The 27,611-nt window shown below is 43.0% G+C and overlaps 1 protein-coding gene across 2 annotated transcripts in view; it reads right to left on the reverse strand.

Annotated features, from left to right (window-relative positions):
- Positions 1-27,611, reverse strand: part of Pcca (propionyl-CoA carboxylase subunit alpha) — a 272,275-nt gene that overhangs the window by 38,596 nt on the left and 206,068 nt on the right. For both annotated transcript variants that reach the window (XM_050150358.1, XM_050150359.1), the window contains exon 21: positions 18,389-18,442. In XM_050150358.1, the coding sequence (XP_050006315.1) occupies positions 18,389-18,442 (54 nt within the window). The remainder of the gene's footprint in view (positions 1-18,388; positions 18,443-27,611) is intronic.

The raw sequence follows: 27,611 nt of genomic DNA on the forward strand, positions 1-27,611 counted from the left end.
CTGTTTAGTTAAAAACCGGTTTTTTTACCCAGCACCTAGACTATCATTCCACACATAAGCGGACCCAACAAATGCTCAGTGAATGAGTGGATGCCTAAGTGGATCCCAGATGCCGTGGCCGTCCACGGAACAGCAGTGGGTACACGGGACTGTGCTTGCCCTGGTGTCTCGGAACCTTTTCCTTTTCCACAGTCTTAGCACTAATTAAATACATGTCAGCTATTGTATCCCTCAGAAGCACATGGAGGAGGTCTCCAGTGCAGGGGACAGCGAGGTGATGGGCGCACTGACAGAGTGGGCAGTGTCTAACTTCCAAGGCAAAACCCGCTCACAGGCAACAAGAGGAAGCTGCCTGGGGTGTATTAGTTGATTTAAACCACAAAATGTTACAAGATTCCCGGGTGTAAAACACATGAGCGTCATAAGGTTGCTCTTTATTCTTCCTGCCTCTCTATAGAAAGGCCTTCCCACACGGCACACATTATTACTAAGGAGGTGGGAGTGGGGAAATGAAAGGTATTGCCTGCTTAATATCAAAAACATTTTGAGAAAGGAACAGAAACAAATGAAGTAGAACATACATATCCATTTAAAATGCATTTTTCTGTTTTGTTCTAAAATATAAAAGAGGAGGAGATGGCTCACTCTTCAGAAGAAGGTGCTAACAAGGCTGAGAACCTGAGTTCAGTTCCTAGAACCTACGTGGTGTGAGTGGACTCCAGGTAGTCCTCTGACCTCCAAGAAGGAGCCACATTGAGAGTGAGTGTGCACAAACTTATGCACATGCACGTACGGTGCAATAGAGAAAAATAAAGTAATAAATGCTTTCTTCTGTATTAATTACAACTCTAAAGGAGCAAATAGGAACCCCGGCACAGATAACATTTAAAAACAAGTTCTTTGGTCACAGAACCAAGATATCTGTAATAAAAGGTGGTAACACACACTGGTGCAGAAGGGTTTGCTCTACTAAAACAGGTCTCCCTCTGTAGCCTAGAATGGCCTCTATTTATAACCCTCCCACTGTAGCATATGGTGGGCTCTAGAAGAACTCGCCCCCGTATATTCAGGATGGAAGACAGTGCAGCCACTTTTCTTCGAAAATTGACACAGATGCTGTGTGACCTGGAAATTATACCAAAGCATAGATCCAGGAAAAGTGAAAACGGCATTTCAGTATCCAGAACAGCCTTATCCGTGGCCATCCAAAGAGACAGGAGCCACCCAGTGAGGTAAAGGACAGACAGGCAAAGCGATGCACATTTACGCACGACACAATGTGGACAAACCCTTGCAAACTCAGCTACAGCTATCATAAGATGCACGATTCCATTTCTATGACATGAATACAATACAAATATGCAGACAGAAAGGAAAATGGCTGCCAGGGGCTGGAGGGCCAGCCAGATGGAGAGTGATGGATAATAGGTACAGGGGTTCTTTTGGAGGTGACAAACATCCTAACATTGACTGTGGTGGTGAGCTCAGAGCTCAATGAACAGACTTAAAATGACTGGCCTGCATACTTCAAATAAAATTATATTTCAATAAAATTTTGTAAAATCATTTACAGGCATGCATTTCACAATCCTCTATAAATGAGGCATATAAAATATTCTAACCACAGGCAAGGGTAAGAATTGCACAAGACGAAAGAACACCAGGAGAGCGCAGTAAAACGCAAGGCGTCAACAAGGGCGGCATCCAAAGCAGCGGCGCTGTGCGGAGGTTGCTTTGAAGTACTCACTCCTTCGAGTGCGTACCAAGGCCGAGCCGGCTATGCCAGCTAAAGAGAATTTCAAGCCAGGCATGGTGGTTCATTGCTTGTAGTCTCATCAGATGGGAACACAGACAGGAGGCCACCTTGACTCTGAGACTAGGCAGATTGGCACAGTAGCCTGTGACTGGCATGCTTGAAGCTCTCTTTTCAATCCTTGGCAGCAAACACACAAAACGAGAACCCACCAGTCATACACGTAAGGAAAAATGGGTCTGTAACCTGCAAATCCCACTTAAAAGTCAAATGAATTTATTTGCGTTTGAAATTGGAGAACAAAGGAGATTTACTTTATAATAGTTTTGACCTATTAGAGACAGATATTTATTAAATATTTATTAAAATGCTTCAGCTTGAAATAGTACCGGAGGCACCAGAAAGAAAACAAATAAGAGCAATTCAATTCTATACCTTCTGCTCAATAAAACCTGCTTCTCCATGGCAGGTGGTACAGAGAACTCTACCCAGGGGGTTAATCAAAATTTCCTTAGAATAATTGAAAAGCATCTGCATTTCCCCCCCAGAAACCACAAAAAAAGTCACTGTAAGCAGAACATATAATCTTGATTATTAGCACTGAGCCTGGAGCAGCACAATGTGTGTCCCCAGAAATTAAGTTACAGGACGCCGTGGCATTGTGGGAAGTCAGTGATGTCTCCCCTAATGAGACTGAAGAGCTGAGGAATGGAGAGACAGACAAGGGTGCTAACCAGCTGCATGTGTGATGCTCGGCTACTGTCTGGAGCAAGCTGCCTATTGTGCCTGATGCAATCACTCTCGGGGTAGGATGGTGCTGAGAGAGACCTCAGAGGTCACTGACCCCAACCTTTAATTTTACAACAAAGAAAACTGAGGGTTAGGAGGTCACATCACCAGTTTAAAGCATTACTGGGACTAGAAATGAACTCTTTCAGGGCTCTTTTCATTAGATATTTTTCCCCCAGAGCCTGCGTGCTTCAGAGGGTGTTACCCTAAGACACGGGAAATTACAAGTTCTGAGGGTTACACTGGCAAAAATTCAGCATATAAGGGCTACACCATCTGTGAAGGCACATGACCAAAGGCTGTGGGGGTACTGAAAATTCCAATCAAAGCAGCCAGGGAACTAAGGTTCTGTGCAGTACAGGTCTGCAGCTATGGTTCGGGTTGTTAAAGCCTAATCGCTCCCAAGAGTAATTCTGCAGAGAATGCAAGGAGGCGCAGTAAACCGAAGAGTGGCCACAGGGGGCGCTCTTGCAGCAATCTTGCACAAACTGCCACCTAGAACCACCTAGGCTGGTTCTGCAGCCATGGTAAAGAGCTTCCTGATTACCCTGGAGGGCAAGCTTAAAGATTTGGTCTCTGAGGGAAATATGCCTCAACTCCGGTTAATAAATGCACATTCTAATGTAAGCACCAGTGTCTGTGAGTTTAGTTCTTTTGGCTCTGATTACTTGCTGCTTCCCCGTGCATGCCTGTGTGTGTATGTAGATGTGTATGTGTGTGTGTATAAACGTGTATGTATGTATATGTGTATATATGCATGTAAAGTTTTGCTTTCTTTTAGCTGTGTGTAGCCGTGTGCATGTGAGTTCAGTCGCCCATGGAGCTGGAATCACCAGTGCGTATAGCTGCCCAGCACAGGAACTGCACTGGGGTACTCTACAGGAGCAGTGCACACTCTAAACCACTCTGCCAGAGCCTGTGAAGTTTTCATTTCTCTTCTTATAATGGTTTAACATTTGGAGAAGGTACTTACATACTCAAGGACAGACTGTACCACCCGTACCATTCCCCTTCCCTAAACATTTAGGACAAAGTACTGGGCAACTAGAGACTCCCCTTTAGTCTGAAGAGAGACTCCTACCTACCCCACCTACCTGCCCTGTACTTTTCCAGGGAGCCCAGCATGGCTTCTTTCCGTGTCTCATGAAGATCCTTCTGTCTGGCAAGCCCCCTGCCCCCCAGCTTTTCCTGTGGGCCTGCAGGGTATGGCTGTTCCTTCTGGTGGGAAGTAAGTAACAAATTCTTCTTTTAAGGGCAGTAACCTCGGTCACCTCCATAAATCAGAATCTACAAGTAAAATGTGCTGTGTAGTTAGCTTCCAGGGGCCAATTTGCAGGCTGGAGACGGCAAGCCACCAGGTGGTGACCAGGCCGTGCTAGTACCTCCATGAAAGCCTGCTGCAAGCCGCAAGGACTGCAGAGCTGCCTGGGACTCAGACAGTGCTGGGCTGGCCGTGCACAACAACCACGGTGTGTGTTCATACAGGAACTGACAGCACAGTATTAAGTGGGTCTTCCCCTGTAAGTCACCATGATAGTAACAGAGATGATCCAAAGAGAACACTCTATAGATGGCAATCTTGAACTGGACAAAGTTCCTTTGGAGATGACGTTTAGGTATAATCACAAATATGAGAGGCAATATCCGTTGGATCAAGCTGTCAGTGACCAAGGAACACCTGGCATTTATAAAACCAGTTTGATCATAGTTCTGTGTAGGTGTAAAGACACACATGAACAGCCACCAAAATTAGGACAATAAGAAAACGCTGATGTGGCAAATGGGTGAAATGGGGTCATCTACAGTGGATGCAGAGGGACTTGCCGCACCACGACCCAGGGGGCAACCATGAGCAAGTTCCAGTCTTAGCAGAGAATTACGGATGATCCCCAACTTAAGATTCTGCCACTTTACAGTGCCAGGGAAGGTGGTAGGAAGGGACTGGAATTCTAAATCGGGGTCTTTAGGGTGAGGGTGCTTGGCAGTGGTGGTAAGCAGCTCTAGGTTGTGGTCAGAAGGGAACCCCATCAGCTCAAAGATGTCCCAGGCATTTACGGAAGACTAGGTTGGCTAGTGAGGGTGTCAGGAAGGGGACAGAGGTCTGTTTGGGAGGGAAGAGGAGACTAGCAAAAGCCAGATGGGACAGACCGAACCAAAAGGAGATTGGGCTGTGTTCTCAGGATTTTGGGGTTCACTGAAGAACTTGAAAGAGGAGGGTTACTGTCTCCCTGGATTGTTTGAATGTCATCTGCCTGTGACTCAGAGGCAAAAGAGCACCACGCAGAGAAGCCATAAGGTAGATGGTAAGTTGGATGTTTGGTGTGTTTTCTTTGAAAGGCCACAGAGACAGATGGACTGCGTGATGAGGTGGCATTATCTCCTGATAATGTAGACCAGGAAGAAGGCTGGGGTGGGCATGGACGAGGGGAGGTCCAGAGCTGTGCGGCAGGTGCAGTGGCCACTGCTCAGAACAGAGCTTGGGGAGATGTCCCTATACCTAAGGGGAAGCATCCACTCTCTACACTAGTAGGCTTGTTTGTGAAATGACTTTATAATTGCATTAGTTCAATTATATGCGGCTGCTTAATGATATAGTGTCTTGAGCCTTATAGGTCTCACTGCTTATTTCAAAGTATCTAAAATACTGCCCAAATCTTCAGAATAAAATCATTTTTACTATATAGCTTAGTGTCCTCAAAGTGCACAACTCTATAGGTCTTTAGAATTGTCCTTCACGCATCAGCTAGGGTGCCATTCAGTTTGTAAGATGAATAGGCCACAGAGTACCTGAAAATTCATTGTAAAATCCAAACACAGGGCTGGGAAATTTGGTCAATTACTGTGCAAGCATGAGGATCCAAATTCGATCCCCAGCTCCCATGTGAAAACCTGGGCATGGCTTTCATGCACTCCTAGTCATATAATTCCAGCGCTGGCATTGGGAGGTGGAGACAGGCAGTTTCTGGGAGTGTGGTGACCAGCCTAGACAAAAAGGAAAGCAGCCTGTATGATGTTCATGTGTGCTTGGTTTGGTGCTACCAGCTCACTAGGTAGGAGAACCACCTGTTTACCAGAGACAGCATCTGGCTGAGTGGCGAGAGCAGCAGTTCCACGGCTTGTTCAAGAAGCCACTCTTCTTGGTTTTCAGTGCTGTGGAAGTTAGGTGGTCTCCCTGGTAACGCTGAGTACATGACAAGGCATTTGTGAGGGTCTCCTCCATTCTTTCGTGTCTATTTAATTTCATGGCATTTTCCCCCTTGGGTATGGGACGGTGCTGCAGGGTGCCCAAGGAGGCGACAAGCTGTCAGACCACAGTCAGCACCCCAGGTGATGCTTTTGAGAGGTGGCTTTCCCAAGCTAGCATCCATTTGATGATGAATATCCCCAATTGTGAGATAGTTCAGGTAATTCTAGGGACCCAGTGCTAATTACCTGAGTTCATTATCAGGCTTCAAGGACACCATGACATTGCAAAGTGACCTTGTTTGAGATGAGGTCTGTCCCTTATTTAGGGGTAAGGGAAATAACTAGCGTATAAACTCTAACAGTTACTGTCTTAGTTCACCATGTCCAAAAGACTGCCCCACCTCTTTTCTGTCTCAGCTGTTCATTAGGTCAGCCTTTAAAATGGGGATGGGCAGAGAGCCCATCTTGATGAGTCCCTGTAGAGTGCTCAAATGCACTGTTTGTCACTCCCTTCTGCAGGTGCAATAATACCTGTAGAGACCTGCAGAAATGGGGCTGGGCCAGTGACTCTGTGACTAAGAGCACTTGCTGCTCTTTCGCTGTATGTTGGGGGAGGGGCGTCCTCAGTCCTCTGCTGCGAACACCAGTAGAGTAACAACCCACAGGAGGTAAGAAGGCAGTTCAATTCCGTAGCTGGTGTTGGTTCAAACTCTAGATGTCTAAGCCTGAGTAGTTTATTTTAAGCATATTTAAGCACAGCACAATTTGTTGTAAAATTTCCTGGTGATAATAATTAAGACATGACTACAGTAAAACTGTTTATAAAGTACGTGTAACATCTTCCACAAAAAATGGGTTCTGTAGATTGATAAGCTCATGATTAGAGTCTATGGGCAGAGGATCCAGTGTGGTCTCTGCCACACAGATAGTGCAAAGGCCACAGACTATTAACCACATCTGTGTAGACCCAGCCTTCTGTGTGGAAAGCAGGCTATACATCTTTCCCTGTGTGTTTAAGATTCTGGTTCCCCCAGTGCTTATCGTGTGTGAGCCTAAGAACCTTGGCCTTCCACACTTCCAAAGAACCCGAATTTGGTTTCCATCACCCACATAGGGTGCCTATAACCACTTGTAACTCCAGCTGTAAGAAATCTGATACCTGATGGCCTCTGCAGACATCTGGATACATGTGGCATACACAGGCATGTCCACATGCACATAAATGATATCATAGTGTCTCCCTGGATTGTTTGAATGTCATCTGCCTGTGACTCAGAGGCAAAAACAAAAATGCATCACACAACTATATATTTATAATCAAACTTTTAAAAAAGTACAATATGCCAGGGCCAGCAAAACAGCTTGGTTAAAGGCTCTTGTCAACAGTCTTTATGACCTGAGTTTGATCCTGAGGCCCACAGGGTAGGAGGAGAGAAGTGACTCCCAAAAGTTGTCCTCCATGAATGTAGTGAGTCACGAGCACCTAAACACCATAGGCAGATGCATGCTGATAAAATGATAAATAAAAAACACAGCACACCAACTTCATAAGGATAAACAGGAGACTCCACTTTCCAAGTGTGCATTCCTAGACTGGAGCTCAATATTCATTCCATAGACCACACACTGCCGCAGAAACAATGCTTAACTCACAACATTTGCAGCGCAAACATAAACTCTCATCCGTACTCTGGCTCAGACTTTGTACATTTAGGGGAAAATGCGGATGGGATGCTATCAATTTATTTGTCAGCTGAGTATTATAGAAATAAATACATCTGAAAACCATGAGCAACCTGCCACTAACTGCTCTGGGGACCCCTCCCTGCCTCTGATTCTAAAAGGTGGGGAATAAGACAGTTTGGCCCAGCAGGGAAGGAGGAGGGAGCTGTGTGTGCTTGCATATGTGCATGTAGGAGAGTATATGTAAAATCTGGTGGGGAAGGCTCTGGTTTCCATACCGGACACCACCACCACCCTCACCCCCACCATCTCTTTCTCTATCCAGGGAAGTGGGCATCAGGGCAAGTGGTGGGCAAGGAGGCAACCCAGCTCAGTGCTTTAAAAAGCAAAAAACTCAGGTAGAAAGTAGAAACAGGTAAGACTCAGATGCTACAAAGGCAGGCTGGAACGGGTAGACAGCGGACCACTGTGTGAGAGGTGGCTACAAGCTTCCATGTCATTTCCAATACTCCACAGATGCAGAGAAAGGGACGGGAGGGAGATTCCCTGAGCCAGACACCTGTGGCCAAGGAATTCTTAACATTTACAAGGCACGGAAGACTGGCAAGGGTCTCTCACATCTTCTTTGGGAAGGTGAGACCCAGACATAATGACGTCACTATTACTCCAAAGATGAGGCATGAATAACAAATCTCTTCTCATCTTGTAACAATCTGACTTTCAGACAAATGGGAGACTGTTTTGTTAAAAATTCAACACTCAGAAGTGAGTTCTTAGACGTTTTTGATGATGCTCCTCTGTCTCTAAGAGGGATGCAGACTGGAGAGCCGCAATGTCGGATGACAAGATACAGCACTGGCTTCAGCTCTTGCTAATTAAACGAATCAATTAAGAGGCCTCGACTGCAACTGTGTGGCTGCTGTTCGACGGCAGCAGTAACAGCCCCACAGGGAGGTCTTTCTCGGCATTAAAACGCTGTCCTGCACAACTCCATCTGATATTATTAGAAATGGTTATTTCTGTCTTGCTGTCATATTAGTGGCAAAGGCAAATTATGGAAATATGCAAACCAGGATGGTCCCAGTATGAGATCAGGTTGGGTTTTCAGCCTCTGAGGGAACAATTGCAGAAACTCCAAAGTTCCCCAAAGTTCTTTAATGGAACGGATAAATCTCTCAGCACAGCATCCATCTACGAGCTAGGTAAGGGTCACATATTTACCTTCTTTCCCGCTAGGCTGATGCGATTCAACTAGATGAATTATCATATTAAGTTTACCCTCCTGAGTTAAACTGATGGAGTTCAAAATTGTTTCCGATGGTTGTCATTAATCGCTGTTACTTCATAAGCCCTTACTTTGAAATCTAATTGTGCTGCCGCACCAAGGGTCATATTAATAGACTCCTTAATGGTAAATCTTTGTAAAACATGTTTATTCTACCCATGTTATCACTCAAGCTTTCAAGGCTAATAAGAAATAAAGTATATTTATTATCAATAAAAACTTAATTTAAAATGTACAATTTGAGACTCAAATTAGCTTTGAGAACTTCAGCATCATTTGGTTTCATTAAGATCGCTGGCTAAGTGTCAAAGACAGAAACTGATAGTTCCTCAAGCCCTTGGTGAACACCAACACCACAGCTACAGAGAGGCTGTTCAGGGGAATCGGTGTGGTCTCTCCAAGGTGGGGAGAGTTAGTCTCAGTGAAATATGCATGTTTATAATGCAGTGCTTCAAACATTAAATAGAAACAATGATTATAATTTAATGAACACAATGGTAACTTCCACGTTGTTAAATTAAAAGAAAAAAATCATCCTTATTGCTTGGTGTGAAAAATTCTGGTTTTGAAAACACTGCCTTTTCAGTTTCTTTGTTAGCTTAGACTGTCTGGTGTACAGACTGATGGCTTAACCAAAAATGTGGGGCCCAACCAACTCGCTACCTGAAACAGGCACCTCTGTCTTAAGGGCAATTACTAACAGGATTTTTGGATCAAGTGTTTGTGCTCCCTGCCTGACAGATTCTAACCACCGCATGACAGGGTTCAGATGGGGGCTCTTTGGGAAGAGTAGGCCTAATTAGAGGGGGTCCTGAAGGGGCTCCGAGGACCTGCTTCAGAAGAAGAGCGTCTGTGTCACCCTCTCCCTCTGCCCTGTCCTGTGAAGACACAGCAAAAGCCGCTGTCAGCTTCTTCGGAGAGCTCCCTGGGTTATTCTGAATGAACTCTTGACGTTTAAGAAATAAGACCGAGTGTAATCCAGGCTCTACCAGCTCGTCTACACCAGGTGTTATTTAACACCTCTGTGTTTACCGAGTTCTAAACCCGGGCACATTCCCTAGGTGTCTCACCCAGTGAGTGAGGAGGTGGTTCCTGCTATGGGGATGACAGACATGAGACCACTTGAGGAAATAAATGGCCACATCTGAGTGAGGCATAAGAAGAGCAGACCCAAGAAACAATGGGCTGAGGACAACTGAGTTATTTTAATTTTCATACATGTCAAATAATCTTTCCTGTCTATTTAAATATTCTGCACTGAACAATGCCATCTAAAATGTGATGTTCTTCAAAACCTCATGGGTGGGACATATTTGGAACTAGGGTTTTGCAGCTGTGAGCAGTTAGGGAGTTTTGACTGGGTTGGGTAGGTGAGCCCAAGCCTCCTAACTGGTATTCTAGACTCACATGAATGAAAGCACACAGACACGGGGAAAGAGCTGTGTGGTGATAGCAGCTTAGAATGACAGCGCCAAGCCATGGGATGCCAAAGATGCCACCACCACCAGCCCTTCCACAAGAGCCTGAGGAGTCAGCCACGCCGAATCTGATTAGGGTCTCTTCTTCAGGACTACCAGTGAATCTCTGACGTCCTGAGTTACCTATGTGCAGCAACCGTTGTAGGAGCAACTAATACAGAGTCATATTGTGAGAACATGGTCCAAGAATGGAGCCAAGTGAGGAGAATTCTCACCAGAGAACTCCAAGAGAGCAAGAAAAGAGTCTTGTAACCTCAGTTTCTTCAAACACACGGAATTGTTCCTGGATTAGGGCCCCTCCCAGGTGTGGAGGATAGAGAGACTTTAGTCTTCCTCATCCTCATTTATCAGCTCCATTCTCCCAAGTCCCACCACCTTCAGAGCAACGCAGGGACTTGAAGCTGGCTCTAAGATGAAAGACTGGGGACCCTCACAGCAGGAAGTGCCTGAGAATCATGGGGCAGAAACCAGGAAGACTCTGCCTTATATCAAGATGTGAATCATCTTTTAAAGAATGGATGAGCACAAGTATTAAAATCACAACTATTATATTGCTCGCAAGTTGTTTATGATTATAATCCCTGGTTTCAGAAAAAGGAACTTTAGATGAAGCGGTATGGGACAGAGTCTGAAAGAATATTGTCAAGACATAGAAACAAGGGGAAATCCCCATTCAGTTTTGGGTGGGTCACTTGGCATTAACTTGGACTGCTATAAAATGCTTAAGAAAGGTATGGAGGACATTAATCATGAAGAAGGGACAGATAACTCCTTGAATGAATATAAACTGGATGATCAAACCTTAAAATTGGTAAAAGGCAGAAAAGATTTTCCCCATTCAGGCAAAAGCAAAAGTAAAAACCCATCACCATACCTTAAATACGCATCTTCCACGGCCTGAAGGGGGCTGTAAAGCCTGCAATAAGCAATCTATCAATCTAATCTCATCTAAATCGCTCCACTTTTTGAGGAGCATTTAAGAGAGCCTGTGAAAATGCTACCTTTACAGCCTAGGTAAGCGAGGGCAGGGCAGGGAAAAGAAATTAGTTTCCCAATTCTTTCTCAGCCTCATGAGTGGTGCTTGGTATTTACTTAAAACTCTAGAAGGAGAGGTGGTGTTGACAGTCCTCGAATATTGTCGAGACGCAAGGAAAGAACTGCAGCTATTGGAGTCCAGGATAAAGGAAGCATTTATGTATCATGTAGATCCTTTATTGCCTTTAAGCTTATTCATCTTCCCTAATAAATTGTCTTCTACAGGTATGATAGCACAAGAGAACAAACCTTTGGAATGGATTTATTTACATCATAAGGGCTATGGGATGCCAACTTTCCTTACTCTTCTCGCCCAATTAATAAATCAGGCAAGACACAATGTAAACAATTATATGGATTTGATCCTTGATGTATTATATTACTCCCAACTAACAATCAGCTTTCACAGAACTCTATGGATTTTCAAACTTCATTTGCAGATTACTATAGATGGATAGTAAGTTATCATACAGCTGGTTAGCTATGGGATTTCCTCATACAAACTGAATTTGTGATTACAAAAATTGTCCAACCATCTCCCATTTCACAGGCAGATACCCTTGATGATTTATCTAAGGGTATAGGAAGGATTCATGGTCAGATATTCATCAATATATTAATACTTCCTTTCCCTCAGCCCAACTGCTAGAACAGGCTGTTTTGAGTTATCTATTATTGTTAATTCACAAATCCTTAACTATTAGTTCAGATTCTTCCTATGTTGAAGGATTATTTCCAGCAATAAACTCATACTCATGCATACGCGAACCTCCCTGGTTTTGTTGCAGAAGGAAATAAGTAGCTGGTGCATTAATCTACCCCAGTTTTGCTTCTACAGAAGAAAATTACAAAGGGTGTGCATCTGTCGTTGCACACGGATTCCTCTTCAGCTCCTCTGGCCCCAGGCCATCGGGAGACAGTGATAGCAGGGTGACCAGAAAGACAGCAGATCCACAGCTAAAGGAGATATAGCAGTATCATTAGACCTGAAGTCTGCATATGTAGGGCCAAGTTAAGGCCCTGTGCACCCAGGGAGAAGTAATTCCACCAATGATTCTGTGCTTATGACTGGATCTTGAGACCATAACAGACTTTCATCCACTAATCTGAAGAAGGGACGGCATTTAATTTTCCCTTGGGATTTGAATCACTTTCTATTTGCATAGAACATTATCATTTGTGTTCCTATTAAATGGCAAATATAGGCTTAATCATATGGGTCGCCTTTTAAGCTATTCTCTAGATATTTCTAACTAATATAATAACGTTACCAATAGTACTGGACATAGTTTGCATCCGTGTTCTTGGTGGCAGAGTATTATATACAATGATTCCACTGTACTAATATTTTTCATTATGTTTATAATTTGCTTGCTTATAGGATGCTCATGCACCAAATGACAATTAGACTTATCTGTAACATCTCAAATTATAACCACCCTGAATCTTCCTGATTTTAAAAAATAAAAACAGGGGAGATGTCTAAACACGGTCCAAGAATGGAGTCATGTGAGAATTCTGAGTGCTTGTGAAATAACGTCAAGAAAACTAGACAAGTCATATGACTTCAGTTTTGTCAAAAACAACATGGAATTGTTCTTGGATATTGCTTCCATGTCCCTGCCGGGGGCAATGGGTAGGTATGAGTTTACTTCAGATTATTCATTACAACTGGCTATTGCATTTACTTATAATGCAATACCTCATTTATTGGTGCCATTTCCCCAGGTCCCGCTACCTCTACAGTAGTAAACATAACTACATTTGAGAAGCAGGAGAATAATCAAATACAGATTCTGAAGGTAAAATACACACAACATACACACCCAGGCCAACTGTGCTTTTCTAGACATAAGGGTATACACATACCCTGCATGTACCACTCCTCTCATTCAGAAGGCTGCCTTCATTCTACTGAAGCATTATCTGGTAATTGTCCACTGTCGTCAAACAGCATGGCAGAAAAGGAGAGATCCTTTGCTTGGGTTGGAAAGCTAAAGCTTTCGAGGGGACAGAGAATAGATCTCCCACTTCTCCCATCTCAGCCTTCCTTGTGAATATGGAATCTACTAAAATGGACATGAGACAGGAGCTCAGGATTCAGTCTGAGCATTCATGGAGACGCAATCATGTTCCCTTTGGGATGAGAATTCGGTGGAGGTAAGAAGTCTCTCAAGCGGCTGGCTCCTTCACTTCTCTGATCTTTCAGCATTTACCCCAATATCTGTCTCCAAATTCTTATTTAGAAAGACTACTTAGGGTTGCATTACAGACAATGGGCTTTCGGGTTTCCAGGCTGTGTGCTGAGATAAACCGAGCTACCTCTGACAGGAGTGACACTCACCACTTTAAGGAGGCAAATTGATGTGGGAGTGTCGTATCAATCTGTTGATTTCATTGGTTAATTAAATAAAGAAACTGCTTGCCCTGATAGGTTAAAACATAGGTGGGAGGAGTAAACAGGAGGAAGATGGGAGGAGTAAACAGAATTGAATGCTGGGAGGAAGAGGAAGTGAGCTCAGACCCGACAGCTCTGCTCTCTGGAGCAGAGACGCCAGGCTCCGCTCTCCCAGGCAGCTCCGACCCAGGATGGACGTAGGCTAGAATCTTCCTGGTAAGTGCACCTTGGGGTGCTTACACAGATTATTAGAAATGGGCTAGTCCAGGTGCAAGAGTTAGCCGAGAAGAGGCTGGATATAATGGGCAAGCAGTGTTTAAAAGAATACAGTTTGTGTGTTGTTATTTCGGGCATAAGCTAGCCAGGTGGCTGGGGTGCTGGGGACGCAGCCCCAACGCCGCTCCTTATTACTACAGCAAATCTCCGTGAGCTTCTGGCATTTTCTTACTCTACTGAAAAAATGACCATCTTGTGCTCTGGAGGATTGATGTGTAGGAACTGGGGGTAGAAACTGGAGTGAAGCTGTCTGTAGTATTTCTGGTTCCCTGAGCTCGAGCTCACTGTCTCTCCCTGAAGGCTGCTCACTGTGTGTGCCTCCTCTGCCTCACCTTAAGATGTGGGCTAGGGGAGATAGTGACCCAGAGTTCCCTACCAGCCAACATGTCCACAGAACTGCAGGAGGCTATTTTGTCATCCTTTAAGCCAGGGATATCTCAGTTCCTCCAAGTTCTACCTTTTGTAGATTGTGAGTAAGAACTTGTATCGTGATCCCCAGCCTAACCCTTCCACACCACAGGGCTGGGGGATAGCTCAGTGGTGGAATGCTTGCCCGGCATGCGAAAGGCCCCAGGCCTGAGTCTCACATAGAAACAAACAGAATTGCTAGGCTGAGCCAATCCCCAACCCTAGAGATTTAGGGACAGGCCGACTTCAACATCCTTCCCTGTCTCACTTCCTGAGTGCTAGGATTATAGGCCATGTGCCACCACATCTGACTATAAAATGTCTCTTAAATGTGCCCATACAATTATGTAGTTATAGTTTATGTAATTTCTAACACTTGTATTAGCTAACAGTTAATAAAAGCAGGCTTTTTTTAAAGTAATGAAGTTTCCTCAAAGTTCAGAGTAAAAGAAAAAATGAATGGTATCAGTTGTTTTTCAATCTTAGCCACTTAAAACAAGCATTTTTATGATCTAAAATTAAACTCATCTTTAAACATTAAAGTCCATGCTTATCAATATTAAAAGAAATCAACTTGATGAGTAGACGCAGCAAAGTTTCTCACAAAGACCACTGACTCCATGGCCTGTGACTTGATGCGGCTTCTCCTGCAAGTATCTTCAACAAGGAAGAACTAACAACAGTCCATTGCCATCCGCCCTTTCCACACGGACCCTCCACTGCTAGTCACACACACAGCACACACTATACCGTCAACACACTGTCAAAGCTGTACTGCACAACTGCAGAGTAAACAGAATTGCTCCAGAAACTGGGTTTAAGACTTGTGCAGAGGCCAAAGCAGTAGCCTCTGCCTAGCTTGAGTACTGGGAGCAGAGAAATTCACAGCAGAACTCCATGTGTACGAGAAAGAGTATAACAGGTCACTGTGTACTGACAGACTGCTGTCCAGATGAGCTGCTGCAGAGAAGGCATGTTACCCTAGTCTAGAAGGAGAGAGCTCTGTTACTAACCCAGATCCTTCTAGAGCAGTGGTTCTCAACCTTCCTAATGGTACCCTTTAATACAGTTCCTCGTGTTGTTGTGACCCCAAACCACAACATTTTTGTTGCTACTTCATAATTGTAATTTTGCTACTGTTATGAATCATAATGTAAATATCTGTGTTTTCCAATGGTTTGGGTGTCATAACCCACAAGTTGAGAACCACTTCTCTAGAAGATGGATATATTCTTCTATGATGCTTAACTTTATGGGTCAACTTAGCAAAGCCCCAGAACCCAGATATTTGGCCAAGTTAACTTGGATGTTTTCCCAAACGACGACAACATTTTATATAAGCAGAGTTTCAGCGAGGCAGACTGCCTTGCATAATTAGGTAGGCATCATCCAATCAGTTGAAGAATTTCATGGGAACCAGCCAGGATCTCAGTGAGAAGACCAACTATGGATTTGAACTGTTTTCCATGGGTTACCAGAATATATCCTCCAGAAGATCTGGGATTTGCAAAACCTCTGCAAGTGTGTGACCAATTCTTTAAGAGTTTGCTTGCTTTTTTTCTATACACACACACACAGACAAAGTATATCATATGACTTCTCATGCCATTCATTAAGATATTTGTTTATAAAATGACTAACTAGAAGAACTGTGAGTAACTGAAACCTGAGATTAAATACCCAAAGTTTATGCTACATTGAACAAGGGCCTGCCTATTCATAATCCACCACACATATACTACACACTTATGCATTATACAAGCATCTCTAGACATAGATGGCAAAGCATTAAGACAAGAATGTATCACATTGCTACAAGGTTACTATGATTTTTTTCCAAGCCACAGGCTTTTCTAATGCCCTCAACAAACTCTCGGAGCCACGGAACTAACTTTCGGGTCTGTGTACATTCTGAACAAGTTGCCTCCAAGACATAAACAGGTGTGCTGCATACTGCAAATAATTCTTCATAGGAGGACACAGACATGCTCTACAGCAGTAGCAGAAAAACAACAGATTTATAGTATGCCTTTAAACAATGTTCTGAAAACTATAGTTGGCACTAACGATAACTGTAAACTTACATGTAAACACAGTAACAAACTTAGCAAGTAATCAGAACTGTACTACTTGGGGTACAAAGTTACTCCATCACACTGTGAGTGGTGTCCTAAAGCCTAGAAAATCTCTAAAACCATGACCAGTCATACAGCTGTTCGCAGCTTTGAGTCAGTGTATGAAGAGAAATTAAAAAATGTTCTAGATGTGCTTGAAAATAATTTTTAAACCCAAGAACCAAAGCACATTCATAACAGCAAAAAAGTAGAGGCAATTTAAATAGCTTTCAACTGAGATCCACAGATAAATAAAAATGCATCCCCTCTACTCATTAGAATATTACATGTCAGAGTCCAGGACTTCTGAGGGAGTAGGCCTGACCCAGAGACCTCTGCAGGACTGGACCCAAGCCAGGGACATCTACAGAAACAGGTCTGAGCCGAAGTAGGCCTGAACTCCACAGAAGCAAGTACAAGGGAGCAATCACTGAGGGAGTAGGCCTGAGCCAGATACCTCTGTGGAGTTCAGGCCAGGGACATCTACAGAAACAGGCCTGAGCCAGTGACCTCTGTTGAGAGAACTCTAAACAGATGAATCTAAAATGGCTGAAGGGCACTTAAGGAAATGCTCAACATCCTTAGCTATCAAAGAAATACAAGTCAAAACAATTCTGAGATTCCATCTTACACCTGTAAGAATGGCCAAGATCAAAAACACTGATGACAACTTATACTGGAGAGGATGTGGGGTAAAGGGAACAGTCCTGAGTTGCTTGTGGAAGTGCAAGCTGGTACAGCCCCTTTTGGATATCAGTATGGTGATTTCTCAGAAAATTAGGAAACAATCTTCCTCAAGACCCAGCAATACCACTTTTGAGTATATATCCAAAGGATGCTCAATCATACCACAAGGACATGTGCTCAACTATGTTCATAGCAGCATTGTTTGTTATAACCAGAACCTGGAAACAACCTAAATGCCCCTTGACCAAAAAGTGGATAAGGAAAGTGTGGTACATTTACACAATGGGATATTGTATAGCAGAAAAAAAAAATGACATCTTGAAATTTGTAGGCAAATGGATGGATCTTGAAAACATCATATTGAGTGAGGTAAGCCAAACCCAGAAAGACAAATATTTCATATGTACTCACTCATAAGTGGCTTTTAGATATAAAGCAAAGAAAACCAGCCTACAATTCACAATACCAGAAATCCCAGACAACAATGAGGACCCTAAGAGAGACAAACAGGGATCTAATGTACGTGGGAAGTAGAAAAAGACAAGATCTCCTGAGTAAGTTGGGAGCATGGAGACCACGGGAGAGGGTAGAAGGGGAGGGGAGAGGAAGGGAGGGAGCAGAGAAAAATGTATAGCTCAATAAAATCAATTTAAAAAACTAAAAAAAAAAGAATATTAAATGTCTCCATTAAAAGGAGGTTTATAGGGGCTCCACAGATAGTTAAGAGCACGGGCTGCTCTTCCATTCCCAGCATCCACATGGTAGTTCACTACCATCAGGGGATCCCGTAGCCTCCACAAGCACCAGGTACGCAGGTGGTAAACAGACATACATGTAGGCAAAATACCCATACACCAGATAAGCCACGTCAAAGTAATAGTTCAAAATTAAAAATAAACCATACACATAACAGTATTTACATGAAAATAACGAAGATACAAAACTATGATTCAATTTCACTAGAACGGTAGATGTGAAGAACCTAACAGAGAAAGACAGAACACAAACTGAGGGGGGAAAGAAGTCAAGCTCACTGTTTTTATATAATATACTCTTAAGAACACAGAGAAAATTTGCAATGGAAAAAAAGTACAACTACTCAACAATCTGAAAATAGAGAGGCATTTTGTCTCTAAGACGCAACTGAAATGTTTCCAGCACGCAAGCTTTCTCACATACACTGCCTCTCACACAGAGATGTCTTGATTTGATAGCAAAATAAAATCACAACGAAGGGGAGTAGAAACATGGCAGATTCTCTGAGCAAGAGGATACACGGTGTCTTTTCAAACTTACCACTGTGCCGAGAAACTGAATGCTCATGCTTCCACCTGCTTCTCGAGAAAGACACTAAAAAAAAAAAAAAAGAATATGAAGTGAAATTGTATCCACAGGGGAAAAATTACTAAATGTCCACAACCACCAAACAGAAATTGCAAACGCCCACCACGCAGTTCTTCCACACCCCAGAACACTTGGCTTAGAAATGAGTGGAGTATTGTAGTGGCATTTCAGATGTATGTTAATAACGAAAGACTGCCTGGAGATCTGAGAGTAAAACAGTCCCACTGGTCAGCCTTACAGGCCAGGTTATGGTAAAACACCTTTAATCCCAGTAGCCATAATGACACGCACCTTATAATCCCAACCCTAGAGAGGAATATAAGATGGGGGAAGACACATCTCAGAGACACAGTCTCCTTCTGAGATTCCAGGAGGTAAAATCGCCATTTCAGACTGAGGTTAAGAGCCAGTGGCTGCTGTTTTGCTTTTTGGATCTTCAGGTAGAACCCCAACTTCTGACCCTGAGCTTTTACTAATCGTGCTTCAGAGCATCAGGAGCACTTAGCCAAAGTCAGTCACAGAGAACAGGGCAGGACAAAGTCTGGGCAGGGAGCCCAGGAACGGCGAGTCTGTCACTGCCACAGGAGAAGGGCTGGGAGAAAACCTTGTAGGGATAACTGACGCAGGTTTGGTTTGGGAACTCTAGAAACCTAACTGTCTACTCTGCGAAAAGACTAAAACCATGTGAAATAAAACTCCAAATAGTGAAATATATTTCATGGCTACGGAAGTGAACTGCTGTTCTTCAGAACAGCAATGACAAGAGCAGTGAGGTAGAAGTGCTTGGGTCCTGACCACTTGAGTGGATCTGTGGCACCCATTGTGGAGGAGAGAACCAACACACAAAACCATGGTACATGTGTGCCCAACTCACATCATAAACACACTATAATAACAACAACAATGAGAACAATGCAATTCTTGTCAAAGAGAAATTTTAAAAAAAAAATCAAGTTGCCCTGTACTATCAAAGCAAATACAGCATGACCATTACTGTCTTGCTCTCTTGACCTCTAAGAGGCAGAAGCATTCCCAGGAAATGGATGCTAAATGGTGCACGGGGAGCCAGTCACAGACTTCAGCAGCCTCACCTGCAAAATTGTTTAACCTGCTCTTGCAACTGAGAAAGTTCTAAGCAAGCAGTGATGGTTTTAAGGCTGACAGAGCCTAGAAGATGGGTATGCTAGCTACTTGTTGCCATAAGCAAATACCTGGTGGGAAGTGACTTGAGGAAATGTTTATTTGGGTTTGGTTTATTGTGGTGGTGGAGCACAGCAGCTCTTGTTCATGGTTGGAATCAGGTTCTCTCCTCCAGCTTGTATTTTGAGACAAAGTCTCTCCCTGAACCTGGAGCTCAATGACTTGGATAAGACCGGTTAGATAAGCCTCCAGCCCCAGATGGGTTGATGCATACCACTGTGCCTGACTTTGTAGGTGCTTGGGAAATGAACTCGGGTACTTGTGTGGCACTTTACCAGCTAAGTCATTTCCCAAGTCTGGCAGCTTCTTCTCTGTGGTCACTGTGATATATTAATTGGCATTAAGGTCTTAACAGAATTCAATATCTGGTTAAGTTTGTGTTGCTGTTTTAACAGTTGGTTTTCTCCTCTGTAAGCAATGCCAGGTTTGTGCTCTCAAGATAAGGTTGATCACTAAGAACTTTAAATAAAACCAAAAGGGAGATCTATCCAAAGTGTTGCACAAATCCCAGCAGAGAGATAACAGGTGTGAAAGGTAAGGCAACCTGACTCCTCCAAAGTAGCATGACTGCAGTGACCAAATCCAAGGGTAGGGAAATGAAAGAATACCAGACAAAGAATTCAGCGTTCTAGATTGAACACTGATCAGTGATCTCTAAAGATATTTAAACAGTTTAATCAAGTAAGGAATTCAATTCAGGGACTGTGCAAGAAAGTCAGCAGCATGGATGAAAAATTCTGCAAGGAGATTAAGATTTGGAGAAAAAGCAAGCAAGATATTGGAAGTGAAAAACTGAATTAATCAAACAAACATACTGGAAAGCATCACCAGTGGACTACAGAAAGCAGAAGATAAAAGTTACCAAGACTAAAAGACAAGGTGAAGAAATACTATCCCAGACATCTATTTAAAAAAAAAAAAGCCAGAATTATCACAGCTTTTAAGAACCCAAAAACATAGTCAAGAGGTCAAATTCAGGATCCCTGGGTAGAAAAAAAGAGGAACTAAAATGAAAACTGTTGTTACAGGAAATTTAGCAAGTGAAATTATAGTAGAAAAAAAAATTATGGAAGTAATAAAGACTGTGAAAAGCTAAAGTCAGCTCCTGAGAAAAATGAAAGTTGTTGGAGTACCTGATTTCAAATTGTGCATATAATAAAACAGCATACCACTGCCACAGAACAGATAATATAGGCTACAGCCAACTGCTATTTGACTAAAGTGTTACTGTGGTTTTAATGTAAAATGTTCTTCATAAACTTGTGTTTGGAGATCTGGTCCTCAGACTATGGCACTGTTGCCATCGAATATGGAGCCTGTAGGAAAGAGATCCTTACAAAGTGGATCACTGGGGTGGCCTCAAGGTTTCATAGCGTGGCCCCATTATGGACATAATGTGACCAGCTGCCTCACGCTGCTATGAATATGCTTTCCCTGCTTTGATGGGTATCTCCCTTCTTTAACTGTAAATTAAACTCTCCTATCCCTAAATTACTTCTGTCAGGTATTTGGCCACAGTAAGAAAAGAAACAAATGCGGGTGTCGGAGACTGGAGGAAGACACCCTTTCCAAGAAATGGCACCAGGAAAACTGGATACCCACACATACAAGAAAGGAGATCCCAGAGTCTCACCCTGTACAAACATCAATTCAAAATGAACCACAGACTTTAGCATAAGATCTGAGAACTGGTTATCGCTAGGCAAAGGTATAGAGAAAACAATTATGGGATGTGGCATCGACAAGGACTTCCTGAAATTACAATGGGCCAGAAAATAACAGCAAGAATTGAGAAATGGGATTGTGTGAAAACCAGTGGTGGTGAGAACGTGGAAACCCTTGTACACTGTTGATAGGAGAGTGAGTTAGTAAAACCAGCACGGAAATTAGCATGAAGTTCCAAAAAAACTAAAACACACCTAAAACTGAAGCACTGTGTCCCACAGCAACAACGGAAGACTCTGGGCCACTATGCACAGAGACCCTGTTGACCCATCCACGACAGCCATGTTATCATGGACAGGCTGACATGTCTGTCTAGATACGCATGATGAAGGAAATGTGGTACATACACGCTAGGGAATCTTATTCAGCCATGCAGAAGGAGGAAATTAGGTCATTTACAGGAAAATGGATAAAATGTTAAACAAATAAGTCAGATTCAGATAATTATTGCATGTTTTCTCTCATGTAAAGGATCTCTATCTTTAAAAATATGCATATTAAGATGAATGTATGAGTGTGTTTGGGGTGAGGAAGGGTTAAGTGATGGGGGTGGGGGTGGAGAAGGAAGCTGGATGTGAGTATAAGCAAAACATAATACACATATGAAGATGTTAAAATGAAGCCCAGCACTTTACTCTATGAATACACAGCAATTAAAATTTATATAAATATATAGAAAAAAATCTATATGTTACCTAAGACTCTAGGATAAATAAGACACAAATTTTGTTAGCTCCTCTTTCTGAGTAAGATATATCACCTAATCTTCTCTTTTTTTCTTTCTGTTTTTCCTGAAGAACTCTGACAACGAAGAGAGAAAGAACACAGAGCAGAGTACTCCAGGTTCTTTTCTTTTATGTCTTAAGGGAGACTCAAGAACTGAGTGCTGCTATTGGACACGGTGTCTCATACCTGCAATCCTAGCACTCAGGAGGCAGAAGCAGGAGGATCAACCATGAGTTCGAGGCCAGGATAGTTTATATAGTAAGTCTCCGGTCAGCCAGGGCCACAGAGTGAGACCCTATATCTTAAAATAGCAAACCTTGTGTGTTGAATCTTGGATTCTGACCACGGGAGTTCTCCTATTGTCATTTAACCATCTGTGGATGACAGTGCTGAGCATTGCCGACTGAAACAGGATGCCCCGTTCAGAGGCTGGAGAGATGGTTCCAGTTAAGAGCACTTACTATTCTTCCGGAGGCTCAAGTTCCGATCCCAGCACCCACATCTGCTAGCTCACAACTGCCTGAAACTCAGGCTCCAGAAAACCCAATGCCCTTTTCTGCCCAACTGACCCCAGACACCCACACACATAACATATATTCATACAGGCACACACACATTATGTACACACAAGTAATAAATCTTTAAAAGATCCACTTCCCAGAACACCACAGGAAAGATAACAAATTGCAAATTAATTATGCTTCAATATCATAAATTCACATACCAAAATGTATTAGGTACTATGAGATAAAAAGAAATATCAACTAATTTTGAGAAGAGTTACAGAAGGGCTTACTGCTAAACACTAAAATCTTGTGTTTAAAAATAAGCAGAGTGTAGCCAATAAGGAAAACAGGATGTAGTTCAGAGCTACTTATGATCAAAGAATTCCACATAAAACAGTGGGTGCCTCAAGAAAATGAGGTCAACACTATGACAAGATCCCTGCATGGTCATGTGACCTCTAAAATGTGGAATCCACTCAAGCCCATCTGTTAAGAGATAAAGAATGTATATATTAATGCGCACGTGTGAGTGTGAGTGTGTGTGTGTGTGAGAGAGAGAGAGAGAGAGAGGGGGGGGTGGGATTCCCCTCTGTATGCTGTGAATATGTTTTTATTACCATTGGTTAATTAATAAGCTGCTTTGGCTTATAGCAGGGCAGAATATAGATAAGCAGAAAAATCAAACTGAATACAAAGAGAAAGGTGTAGTCAGGCCAATGTCATATAGCTGCCAAAGGAGAAAAATGCTAGAACGTTACTGGTAAGTCACAGCCTCGTGGTGATACACAGATTAATAGAAATGAATTAATTTAAGGTGTAAGAGATAGCTAGTAATACACTCAAGCCATTGGCTATACAGTGTTGTAATTAATATAGTTTTTGTGTGATTATTTGGGCCCGGGCAACCAGGAGATGATAGTGCAGTCTCTGTTTACATGTATGTGTACATATAAACATACAAAAGAATACCATGCAGCCCTTGAAATAATGGAAATTTTGTCATGGGTAAAAATACAGAAAAAATTGAAGGACAGTATGGTAAAGGACTTAACACATGACCTGATTCACAGGGAGGGTTTTGAGAAGCCGAGCACCTAGGGAGAGAGAGCTGACTAGTGGAGACTGATTAGTCAAATGGTAAAAAGTTTTAGCTCCATAGATTAACATGATCACTGAAGACTGCTGAGGAGCAGATGTTCAGGGACCCAGACACGAATAGATGGGAGAGGTGAGGTAATACACAGCTTAATTAGGTTGATTTAGCACTTTGACAATCTACATGTCGATTAGAAACATTAATAACTCACAACAGCTTACCATGTATAAAAAGCCATTTTGCTTCTGTGCACATGTTTATGTGACATGTGTGTGCATTGTGTGGAGGTCAGAAGACGCTTTGTGTCTTTCTCAATTGCTCTCTACCTTAGCTTTTGAGATGGGGTCTCTCACTGTCCTGGGGCTCACCAATTCAGCTACAGTGACTGCCAGCAATCCTCCTCGGTGCTGGAGTTTTAGATGTGCACTGCTGTGCCTTTAGCATTGGTCCTGGAAACTTAGTCTCACGCTTCCACGGCAGTACAATGAGCTCCTTTCTAAAAATAAGTCACTAAGAAACATTCAAGCAGGAATGTTACAAAAGGAAGTGAAAAAAAACTTTTGTGTTGATGGGAAAGTTTCTATAAGTTTTTGATGAGGAGCAAGCATGGAAAGTTGGAGAAGAGTGAGTATTTCAGTGTGGCCAGAAGTAGGGGTAGTTGAAGATGAAAGCGGCAGGACAGGAAACTCTGAAGAACTTAGGGAGCCAGGTCATGCATGCTCCCTCCCTCCCTGAGCCATATCCCTGGCCCTGTAAGCCTCTTCTACAGCTCTGCTTTAGAAAGACTGATGGTCTGCGGTTGAAGATACACACGAATGGGAGGAATGGCTGGAGGATCAGTTGCAAGACCACTAGAATCATCTTTCAGACGACCATTTTGTGGAGGCAAGGGAACTAAAGTACAGGACACTAAAAAGTACACAATTCTTCTCTATGGGATGTGGCGCCTCTAACAGGCTAATACATGATCACATGATCACTCCTTAGATGGAGAGTTCTATATGGATCAGGAACATGGATCTTGTGCTTTCTCCTTAGTGCCAACAGCATACAGGACAATGGTGCAGATAGGGAAACACACCAAACAATGTCAGTCCGCACTAAGAATGCTTTAGGTATTCCAGGCTGGAAGATTAAAGCAAGCAACACAGCCCTGAATCAGCCTTTTGGACAGGTTGTCCAAAAGAAGTTTGGCTGCTGAACTTAGAAGTGTAGCCATCAGAAAGTTCGGGAAGGAGTAACTGAGAACAAAGGAGAGGTGCTGAGTCGGCCTTGCCTTCATACGGCCAAGGCTCACATGAGAGAGCCAGTCCAGGCTCTCCATTCCTACCTGTGAAGGGTTTCCCCAGCTGTGCTTGAACTCTCCGTCCTACTAGTCTGTGTCAGGAAGCCACAGGAATAATATGTCATTGCTAAATGTCAACAACAGACAACAAAGAGCCCAATTTCAAGTAAAAATGAGCAACAGAAAAGTGTCATGTACCTGATCCATATAAACCTATGAAAAAGGCACAGAAAATAACCCCACAAAAACGACAGCATGACAAAGAATGCCAAACAGATGAAAACCATAATCCAAAATGAAAGATATTATTTCCTAAAAAGGAGACAAAACTCAAGAAATACTTTAAAATATAAGAAATACTTTTTTCAGAAATAAAGGCCAAATCAAAGAAAAACCAAAATCATGGGCAAACAGGCTTAACCACTACCACCTTCAGACACACGGTGAGATCACCTACTGATGTGGGAGTGATTTCTTATTAATAAAGAAACTGCCTCGGCCCTCATAGGACAGAAAATTAGGTAGGCGGAGTAGACAGAAGAGAATTCTGGGAGAAAGAAGCTTAGGAGTCGCCGCCATGATGCTCCCACTCCAGACAGACGCAGGTTAAGATCCTCTCTGGTAAGCCAGCTCATGGGCTACACAGAATATTAGAAATGGGTTAAAACAATATGTAAGAGCTAGCCAATAAGAAACTGGACCTAGCCGGGCCAGGCAGTGTTTGAAAGAATACAGTTTCCGTGTAATTATTTCTGGGTATAAACTAGCCATGCTGGCGGCCGGGTGCCGGGGACGCAGCCCTGCCGCCGCTCCTAATTCAACAACCTACAGTTTGTATCTTCCCATGTCTTAGATCCCTTTTGTCTACACCTTATTAATAAATACTCTAAAGAGGGGTTCAGTCCCACCCCCAAAGGCATCCTTGACCGACCTCAGGGCCACCTCAGGCTCCAGGTTTTTCTCCCACTTTCTTGGAGCTTTCTGGTCTCGCCTGCTGGCTTCATCTGGACATATTTATCCATACTCTTCCCTATGGAACTCTAACCAGATCCATGCTTCTATCCCTTTGACTCCTTAGCTGCTACATTTAAATTTTAACTTCATGGGCACATGAGATTGTTTGCTGGGTAAAGACACCATGCCTGATGATGTGTATCTGATACCTGGGCCCCAAAAGCAGAGAATTGACTCCCACAAATTGTCCCTAACCTCCACAAATGCACATGGCATATGAACATACATATACAATAAGCAGATACATGAGAGAGTTTTTAAACTTAACCTTACAAGAGAAGAACCTGTGCACAAATGTTGCATTCTACATATAGTTTAAAATTCAATGTCTTTTGATGATTGTATGGGATGGCAAAAACCCCACGATGACACCCAGAACACTTCTACTACTCACAGAGTATCCCAGCCTTCTTGCTGAAACAGCCAGGAACCACTGCAGAGCAATAGCTGGGGCTCCTCCCCTTTGCATTTCTTCTTTAGAGTTTCAAGATCTTCAGCCCGTGGTTAAGTAATCATAAGGTCTCACATACATTTTGAACAGCAACTAACTGTAGGCCTGTCAGTGCTGGGATTATGGGTATGAACACACTGTAATCACTCTACTTCATGGTCTGCATGTGACAGACATACCCTTGTGCATGGCTTTCCCATTTCCGCTTTCAGCTCTAATCCAGGACACAGAGTCATTCATTCATACTAGCCCTTACATATTTAAAGCACCTCCCAAACTGCATGCAGAGGCCAGACGGAATTCTCCATCTGCCCTCTGTAGACCTGATCCACCATAGCTCTCCTGTGTCTAAGTAAGCAAAACCAACATTCACCACTTATCCTTAGTTCTGTAATCTCTTCACACACAGAAATGCATCTGCCAATCTCTGAAGCCTCACCCAGAATATCCACCAAATCGCTTCACTTGTCCCTGCTGCTATTGTCTTTGTCTAATTCAGGCTTCAGCAACTCTTATGTGCCTTGGGCCCAGGAGTTAATATTTTATGCTTTATGAGACCATGGAAGTTACTTCTAGAATAAGGAAGCAAGCAAATTTCTTTTTGAGTGAATACTCTCTTTTGGGGAGCAAATAAGTGACTAAAATTTTTTACAATGCTGATTTACCACTATCATTAATAGATGTTTAAATAACAATTTTATTAATTCTTTGAGATTTCCTCTAGATCTATCCCCACCTCCCTAACTACCCAACTTCATTCTTATTCTTTCTTCCTCTCCCTTCTTCTCTCTCTACCCCCCAACTCCCCATGCATCAAGTCCAGCTTGTGTTGGTTGCCTACTCCTGGGCATAGGCCTGTCCTGGACTGTAGCTGATACATCAGTTAGCACACTGAGAATGTATTTTTTAAAAGGACAGTTTGAATTGGTTCACAAAGTGTTCCCTATCAAAATCACATGGGAACCTTCATCTGTCTGGGCATGTCATCTCTGAGAATATCTTTTCACAGACAGGTGTTGCCAACACTAGCACCTTTGTGACTTTCACTGCAGAGCTCACGGCGTGAAAGGCATTCCGAGGCTGGTCTGAGCTACTCCTGCAGACTCACTTTCAATCACGATTCCACACTGCCAGTGTCATTTCAGCTGAAGTTTAGATGGAGGCTCCTGACG

This window comes from Alexandromys fortis, unplaced genomic scaffold (assembly GCF_014885135.2).
Source record: "Alexandromys fortis isolate MF-2015 unplaced genomic scaffold, M_Fortis_MF-2015_v1.1 scaffold_66, whole genome shotgun sequence".
NCBI lineage: Eukaryota > Metazoa > Chordata > Mammalia > Rodentia > Cricetidae > Alexandromys > Alexandromys fortis.